This window comes from Rhinatrema bivittatum, chromosome 2 (genome assembly GCF_901001135.1).
Source record: "Rhinatrema bivittatum chromosome 2, aRhiBiv1.1, whole genome shotgun sequence".
Lineage (NCBI taxonomy): Eukaryota > Metazoa > Chordata > Amphibia > Gymnophiona > Rhinatrematidae > Rhinatrema > Rhinatrema bivittatum.
This window is the reverse complement of record NC_042616.1, coordinates 29,180,798-29,189,853: the sequence shown is the minus strand read 5'-3', so window position 1 is coordinate 29,189,853 and position 9,056 is coordinate 29,180,798. Positions and strand designations below refer to the sequence as shown.

Sequence of the window (9,056 nt, the reverse complement as noted above, 5' to 3'; positions counted from 1 at the left end):
GAGCTCAAGTGCTGGTCTGGATCTGACCTGTGCTGACTTTTCCGTGGCACACTTGATCATTGTGAAGGCAGACTGATTGGGAAACACTGCAGCATAGCAACTTCATGTAAAGCTCCTGCTTTACTTATCCTGCAGCAGCCTCCTCTCCCTACCCACTCTTCAGCTCACTCACTGTCTCCATTCACTCTATTCCTGATCGGTCAGCGCGGCCAGCTTACAGAGAGGCCTGACCAGCAGGTCAGAAAATCCCTGACTCCCAGCAGCACAGCAAAAGAAAAAAACAAACAAACAAACAATTACTGATGATAAAACCTAGCCCTCTCCCTGTCCTCTGTTCTTCTGCTGCTGGGCTAATAAAGTTGCAGATCCTGCTTTTTTTTATTGCTCCTCCAATGCGGAGAGAAAACTTGGCTCTGACGTCATGAGATTCTGAGAGAGGAGAAGGAGAGACTGAACCAGCAGAGCCTGCGCTGAGGACAGAGGGGCAGCATCAGCAAGCACGGCACTCTAGCCAGCGGAGGTCTCACTCTCTTCTGCTCTCCTGGGGCACTCTAGCTGGAGGAGGTCTCACTCTCTTGTGCTCTCCTGGGGCACTCTAGCCAGCGGAGGTCTCACTCTCTTGGTTGCAGACGTGCTCCTTAAGGAGGGAGCACGTGGAAATTTTAGAGCTGCGAGAAAGTCGTTGGATTTATAGCTAAATTGTCCCTCTCTGCACTTTTGCAGCTGCTCAGAGTCAGGTTCAGGGAAAAAGAGCCTCCTCTCGCCTCCTGGAGCTCTGATTCGTAGCTTTATCCTTCAACCTTTTGTAACAGCAAGAGGCAAACACTCAGCTCTTCCCCAGCTCGAGAAACAGCCCCCAATTCATTTCTAATCTTGAAAGCAGCAAAAGCAGAGGGGGAAAATGCCTGCAGGCGCTTCTGCTCAGGTAGGAGATTGATTGCACCCAACTTCATGTTGACTCTATAAACACTAAGAACATAAGAAATGCTCCATCGAGCCCAATTTCTTGTTTCCAACAAGGGCCAGTCCAGGTGACCTGGATGTTGCAAATCTTAATATGAAAGTCCGCTATCCTCATGAAATAAAGAGGTGGCATAATCAAAGTCTGTCTGTCTGGCTAATAAATATTTATGGACCCATCCCACAATCTATCCTCCTCTATCTCCCATTGCCTCCATTCAGTCTCCCCCCTTTATTCTCCCAACCAACCAGGCTCTCCTCCCTCATCAATCTCATCTCTCTCCTCTTTTTACAACCTGCAGTGCAGCCTTCTCATTTTCATTTTTATTTTATTTTATTTATTTAACATTTTTCTATACCGAACTTCATGACAAGCTTCACATCAGGCCGGTTTACATCAAACTTAGGGATTAACTGAACGTTACCATATAACAGAAAGGCCGAAGCGCAGTTACAAATAACAGGGAGAATGAACTTGGGGGCTAGAGTAGCCAGGAAATAAAGGACAGAAAAAACTGGAGAAAGAGAACGTATGAATATACAGTGGCTGGGTCGGTCATTTAGTCTATTGGGTTAAATGAGAGTACTGTTGCAATGTTAGGTTTGAGGGAAGGCTTGGAGGAAAAGCCAAGTCTTGAGTTTTTTTCGGAAGGTAATCAGGCAGGGTTCCAGTCTTAGATCATTGGCAGGTTATTCCAGATGATGGGGGTAGCTGTGGAGAATGCCCGTTCTTTCGTGGAAGTTAGACAAGTGGATTTAGTTGGGGGGACTTGAAGGGTTCCTTTGTGTGCCACTCTGATGGGTCTGTCAGATGTGTATAGTTTGAGTGGAAACTGAAGGTCTAGAGGTAGTTGGTTGTGGATGGATTTGTGGATAACGGTGAGTGCTTTGTGCATGATTCTGTATTTAATAGGTAGCCAGTGTAGGTTTCTAAGTATAGGAGTGATATGAGTTCTCCGGTTGGTGTTGGTTAATATCCTGGCTGCTGAGTTCTGGAGCATCTGTAGTGGTTTAGTGGCAGAGAGAGGGATTCCTAAGAGGAGAATGTTACAGTAGTCAATTTTGGAGAATATTGTTGATTGAAGGACAGTTCTGAAATCCTGGAGATGGAGGAGGGGTTTGAGTCTTTTCATAACTTGAAGCTTGAAGAAACAATCGTTCGTGATATTGTTGATTGATTTTTTAAGGTTCAAATGGTTATCTATAATGACTCCTAAATCTCTAACTTGAGTGGTCTGCGGAATAGAGGTTGTCTGATCATGGCTGGTAGAATTGTCGGTGGAGATAAGAAGGAATTCTGTTTTGGCTGCATTGAGGACCAGGTTCAGGCTGGAGAGTAAGTGGTTGATGGACTTAAGGCAGTTCTCCCAGTAGGAGAGCGTTTTTGGAAGGGATTCTTTTATAGGGATCAGGATCTGAACGTCGTCAGCATATAAGTAGTGAATTAGGTTAAGGTTTGTGAGCAGCTGGCAAAGAGGCAGTAGGTAGATATTAAAGAGGGTGGGGGATAGAGAGGAGCCTTGGGGAACACCTAGAGTAGATTTGAAGTTAGGAGATTCTTTATTATTGATAGTGATCTTGGAGCTTCTATTATTGAGGAATGAGCTGAACCATTGGAATGCGTATCCAGATAATCCAATGTCTGAGAGACGATTAAGGAGGATGCTATGATTCACGGTGTCAAACGCCGCGGAGATGTCTAAGAGAACTAGCAGGAATGAAATCCCTTTATCTAGGCCCATGAGGATGTGGTCTGTTAGTGAGATGAGGAGGGTTTCGGTACTGGATGACTTGCGGAAGCCATACTGGGAGGGGTATAGGATTTTGTGTTCCTCCAGGTAGTCCGAGAGCTGTGTGTTCACCACCTTTTCAGTGAGTTTTGCTAGCAGCGGGAGGTTGGATATGGGTCGGAAGTTGGAGAGCTCATTTGTGTCCAGGTTGGGTTTCTTCAAGAGAGGTTTAATAGATGCTGTTTTAAGATCATCCGGGTATACTCCTTGGGCTAGGGAGCAGTTAATGATGTCGGCCAGAGATCTAGAGATGGTGCCTGGGATAAGGAGCAGAAGTTTCGTTGGGATGTGGTCCATCGGGTGACTGGATGGTTTCATCTTCTTGAGTGTTGATTCTATCTCCAGAGGAATGGTGGGCTCGAAGGAATCTAGGGTGGCTCTTGGGGGACATGAGGTGGTGAAGTTTAGAGCTGGTGGTGTTGAGTTGGTAGGGAGAAGTGCTAGCGTGTTTGCAATTTTGTCCTGAAATTTTGAAAAGCATTTTCAGCTTGCCACTTAAGTCCTCCCTGTTTTACTAGCTGCTGCAGTCGGCCTCCTGTACCCTCACTCAGGGCCGGATTTAAAAGTTCCCTGTACGTACCCAGATCAGTCCAGACTCCTGGGTTTATGCATCCGTGCCAGCAGATGGAGACAGAGAAAGTTTAACTGACACTGCTTGATAAGCCCTGGTGCCACATGCAGTTCCTCAGTATTTCTCTGTCTCCAGCAGATGGTGGCTGGTGCTAAACCTGCAGTTTCTAGTAATTTTTCGGTCTTTTTCCATTTTTTTTTTCTCAGGAGCATTTCTCCCAGGGGTTGGGTTCTCTGGGGGAACCCTTCCCTGTTTGGTTGAGGTGGACAAGCTGGAGGTCGGTGACCTTTTTCTACGCTTGCTCCAGCTCCCATCCGTGAGGTGCAAATCTGGTGGTCCAGATCCCTTCTTTCATGAGGCCGCCTAGGTGGCTTTTCTGCTCGGGTCAGCTGCTTTTTGTTTTTAGGGCTTTCTTCTTTGCTTTCAGGTTGAGCTGAAGCTGGACAGCTCACCTCAGTCTTAGGAGAGAAGAGGCCCTGTTATTGTTGTAAAGTTTAAAAAAGAAAAAAAAAAGTAACTCAGGTCTGCCTTGAGCAGGAAGTGGCTGGAGCGGGGCTGTAAGTCTTTCCAGGATCTTCGGGCAGTATTTTTGCTATCAGGGCGGCGTTTTTAGGGGGGGCTGTCTCATGCTCCAGCGTTAGCCACGTGATATGGTTCGCAGTTTGGCCTGCTGCTCGTGTAGCTCAGTTCCTGCCTGCCTCAGCTGTCTCTTTCTCTGCTCGGCGTGTGTATCAGGTGGTGAGGGGCCTTCTCTTCCCCCTCCCTCCATGAAATGACGTCGTATCGGGCCTCCTTCGGCCACCCATGTTGCTGCCAGGGACGGTGTTTCCTGCATCAGGCCTTCGGCCTCGGCCAGCATGGGAACAGCAGCCATTATAGGTTCCCCGGCAGACTTGTCAATGCTTTCGGGGGGTGGGGCTGGAGGACTCCCCCCCCCTCCCCCCCCCGTGGCTTTCCCCAGTGCACCCAGGCCTTGAAGGGGGGCAGGGGAGCATGGATGAGGCACTGCCTGTTGGTTTGGCTCAGTTGGGGGGCGCTGGGCCTACGGGGTCGGCCTCCTGCGGTTTCTTGCCTGAATTTATTTTGCTACTCACCACACCTTTTTGGCGCAGCAGGAAGGGTCAGACCTTCAGCAGGTGGGAATGGCCCCTCCTCCTTCATCCCCAGCCGTTCAGGTGGCTAGGTCGGGCTCTACTTGGTCGTGAGGTGCAGTGTTTATTGGGGCCCCCACGGTCGGAGGGAGAGTCTAAGGGTTCCAGAGGGTTCTTGGAGACTCCTGGGAATGCAGGGCTCCCCTTGGGGCCCCTGGCCCTTGATCGCGGGGCGGACGACCCGGATGCAGGTGATCTGGATGCTGGCAGTCTGGATCTGGGGGATGATGTCACCGATATGCCGGTGTCCAACAGGGACGATTCCAAGATTCTTTGTTTTGTCAGGAAGAACTGGCCCCCTTGATTCCACAGGTCCTCGAGGAGCTCGGATTGAAGCTCCCGCAGTCGGATTTGGACCCAGATGGGGGCAGACTCGGTTCTGGACGGAACTCGTAGTTCTCCCTCGGCTTTACGCTACCGTTGGTCCGTGCACAGGATGGTGGACTAGGAGTGGAATTCTCTGGACACGGGCTTACGGGTGGGCCGAGCTATGTCGAAGTTCTATCCCTTACCTAAGCAGACGTTGGAGCTCTTCGCTATGTTGAAAGTGGATGCTGCGGTATCGGCTGTCACCAAGAAGACGACTATTCCATTAGCGGTGGCCACGGCTTTAAAGAATGTCCAAGACTGTAAGCTGGAGATTCACCTCAAGCGGATCTTTGAGTTTTCTGCTTTGAGCCTTCGGGTGGCTATTTGCTCCAGCTTCATGCAGCGGGCATTGTTTGTGTTGGGTGCAGCAGCTGCAAGGAGACCAAGCTAACCCCGGCGTGGACGGTGATCTCGTGGAACGCATGGAGGCGTCAGTGGTGTACGCAGTGGATGTATTGTATGACTTAGTGTGAATCTCTTCTCGGTTTATGGCCTCTGCGGTGTCGGCCCGGAGATTGTTGTGGTTGTGGTACTGGCGGCAGATGTTTTGTCCAAATCTCAGTTGGGTTCTCTGCCTTTTAAGGGCTGTCTTTATTTTTGGAGAGGATCTCAAGCAGTTGATAAAGCAGTCAGGGGACAATAAGGTCCTCAAGTTGCTAGAGGATAAGCCTAAGTCCAGACAGTCCTTTCTGTTTCGGTCCCATTTCCGAGAAGGCAGAAGGCCTCGACATGCGAGGGGGGCAACAGCCCCACAGAGGCAGTTTGTGGGCCGAGGTGAGTTCTGGGTGCAGACTTTTCAAGGAGCTCAAAGTCCCCACTGGAGGTGGGGCCCCGGGGGCAAAATCCTCCCAATGAGGCGAGGCCAGCCCACTCCGTCGATTCCTTTTTAGGGGGGTGTCTAGCGCTTTTCTACGAGGAGTGGGCCAGTCTCACTCAGTATCAGTGGGTCCTCTTGATCATAAGAGACGGTTACGCTTTAGAATTTGCTCGTCCCATCCGCAATTTCTTTTTGGTCTCCCCCTGCGGTTCAAGATACCTTGGACAGGTTGCAGGGTTTAGGAGCCGTGGTGCCGGTGCCCCCGGAAGAACGGGACACCGGTCGGTACTCCGTTTATTTCATGGTTCCAAAAAAGAAGGACACCTTTTGCCCTATTCCGACCTAAAAAGGGTAAATGCAGCACTGAAAGTCCCGAGATTTCGCATGGAAACCCTCAGGTCGGTGATTGTGGCGGTTTGCAGTCCTAGCTTCTTTGGATCTAACGGAGGCGTATCCTCATATCCCCATTCGTCAGGATCACCAGCGTTATCTGAGGTTCATGGTTCTAGGTCAGTATTTCCGGTTTCAGGCCCTTTCGGACTAGCCACGGCGCCACAGACCTTCACCAAGGTCATGGTAGTAGTGGCGGTGACATTGCGGCATGAGGGAGTTCTGGTACATCCTTATCTTGACGATTGGCTCATCAGGGCAAAGTCGGAGGCCAGTTGTTATTGAGCTCCTTCAATCGCTGGGCTGGGTGGTGAATTTCGCCAAGAGCCATCTCAACCCGTCCCAGTGTCTTAAGTATCTGGGAGCCTGGATCGACACAGGCGTGGGCAAGGTGTTCTTGATGGGCAAGAGAGCGAACAAATTGCAGACACAGGTCCACCGTCTGTTGGCATTGCGGGTGCCCAGAGCCTGGGATTTTTTACAGGTTCTGGGTTCCATCGCCTCCACCCTCGAGTTGGTTCCTTGGGCTTTTGTGCATATGAGACCATTACAAAAAGCTCTGTTGGCACAATGGAATCCGCTTTCTGAGGTTTTTCATCAGCCGGTATTGCTGGATGTTCCTATGCAGGAGAGCCTCTCTTGGTGGCTCCAAACATCTCACCTTCTTCGGGGGGTCGATCTAGAGGTCCCGAGTTGGATCGTTGTTACTACCGATGCCAGTCTTTCTGGTTGGGGGATAGTTTGCCAGCGTCAGTTGGCTCAGGGTGTGTGGTCGCTGGAGGAGCGCTCCTGGTCTATCAACCACTTGGAGATCAGGTGTTATGGTTTGTGGGTATGTGGACCCTTGGCCCGAGGTGTGAGTTTTTACAGCCTGTGGGGAGGAACCCCACAGGTCCGCACTGTCAGGAGGCGAGGTACAGGCACAGCGGGGAACTCTGGGCACAGTAGTTGAGAGATCCCCAGGGACCAGGAAGTGACCCACGTAGAGTGACTGACAGTAGGTAGTATCTGGAGTGAAACCCTGAGGAGAGAGGTGGCAGACAGGCCGTGGAGCGGTAGGCGCAGGATTAGCCGCGCTGAAGGTTCTCCGGGAGGACAGCCCCGAGGGGGCGGAGCTGCAGCTTAGTGGACGTAGATTTGGAGGTGCAGGCCCACCCATGAAGCAGGGAAACCCGGGGCCGGTCTCAGCTGTTGACGTAGGCAGGAACCCGGAGGTCGGAGGAGTGATGGCAGTCTAGTAGAGAAGCAGGCCTGAGGAGCGGGACCGCTGACAGTCGTTGAACACACCGGAGCAAGCTCCGTGGAGCGGGGAGTCTCTAGGTAGTCTCTTGAGTAGAGAGCGCGGCCCGAGGAGCAGGAGAGCACAGACAGTCTTGCTAGAACTCAAGCGCAACCCTGAGGAGCGGGGAAGGCTAGCCAAGGAACTCACAGGTTGCCGTTGTGTTCCAAGGGAGACCCAAGTAGCAGAAGCTTGTTGCAGAGTTGGACCAAGAGGCGCAGGGCCAGCCCGAGGAGCGGGGTAGGCCAGGGGAGCAAGCCCCGTAGGAGCGCACACTGACCCCCGAGGAGCGGGTGCCAGACAGGGTCCAGGAGCAAGGCTCGTAGCGAAGTCTCAGGAACACAAGGCAGGAGTTGAGGACTCATACGGAACTTGTTGCCAAGTCGGCTAGCTGGGGGCGAAGGTGGAGCTTAAGTACAGGAGTCCGATGACATCATCAACCAGGGATGCCCCCAAGGTTCCCACCGAAGAGGCTTCAAAGGCGGGGCTGGTGACGTGCATGCGCCTAGGAAGGCCCAACATCGAAGTAGGAAGTAGCGGTGTCCATGTCACCGTGAGGTGTCCCAAGGAATGTGGCAGTGTAGGCAGGCCTGCGCTGCGAGCAGACCCGGGGAGGGCAGGAGAGCAGTGCAAGCAATGAGTACTCGCGGTTGCAGCCGTCTGCGACCAACAATCATAACAGCAGGGCAGTGCGATTAGCGTTGCTGGCCTTTCTGCAGCTAGTCCAAGGTCGTTAAGTCAGAATCCTGTTGGACAATGCGACGACCGTGGCTTATATCAATTGACAGGGCAGTACCAAGAGCCGGATGGTAGCCCAGGAGGCTCAGGAGTTAATGATCTGGGCGGAGGCAAACTTGAGCCAGATAGCGGCCTCTCATATTGCAGGCAATGAGAACATTCAGGTGGATTTTCTAAGTTGCAGTCTTCTAGATCTGGGCGAATGGAAATTGTCAGAGTCGGCGATGCAGCTCATTCGAGAGAAGTGGGGTTGTCCATGTAGATCTGATAGCATCTCACCACCATGCAAAAGCGCCACGATTTTTCAGCCATAGGCGGGACTACGGAGCCGTGGGAGTCGACACTCTAGTGGTTCTTGGCCTCATTGAGTTCTACTTTAAGTATTTCCTCCGTGGCCTCTGGTGGGCAAGATCTTGCGCAAGATGGAGAGACACCCGGGGGATGTTGTATTGGTAGCTCTGGAGTGGCCACGTCACCCATGGTTTGCGGATCTCGTCAACTTGGCCGTGGACAGTCCGATACGGTTCAGTCACCTCACTCATCTGCTCCATCAAGGGCCCATATTTTTTGATCAGGCAGATCGTTTCTGTCTAGCGGCTTGGCTTTTGAGAGGCAATGTTTGAGGTGCAGGGGGTATCCCGAACCGGTTATTACTATCCTGCTCCACGCTAGGCGCATGTCTACCTCATTGTTTTATGTCCAACTCTGGAAGGTTTTTGAGGCTTGGTGTATAGCCAAAGGGGTTCCAGCTTTGCGTGCTTTGGTGTCCCAGATTTTATTCTTCCTGTTTCCTTGACCTCACAAAGATTTTGTAACATATTGAACAAAGGTTTGGCATTTAATTCTCTCCAAGTTCAGGTAGCGGCTCTGGCCTCTTTACAGGGGACGATTGACAGAGGAACTTTGTCCTCTCATCCTGATGTTGTGCGGTTTCTTTGAAGGGTTATGAATTTACATCCTCCGGTACGGAAGGTCTGTCCCTCTTAGAATC

At 51.5% G+C, this 9,056-nt stretch overlaps 1 protein-coding gene across 2 annotated transcripts in view; it reads left to right on the top strand.

Annotated features, from left to right (window-relative positions):
* The first annotated feature begins 559 nt into the window (after positions 1–559).
* LOC115085854 (zinc finger protein 11-like) overlaps positions 560–9,056 on the top strand; it is a 94,192-nt gene continuing 85,695 nt past the window's right edge. For both annotated transcript variants that reach the window (XM_029592359.1, XM_029592360.1), the window contains exon 1: positions 560–925. In XM_029592359.1, coding sequence (XP_029448219.1) covers positions 902–925 — 24 coding nt within the window. In that variant the 5' untranslated portion in view covers positions 560–901. The remainder of the gene's footprint in view (positions 926–9,056) is intronic.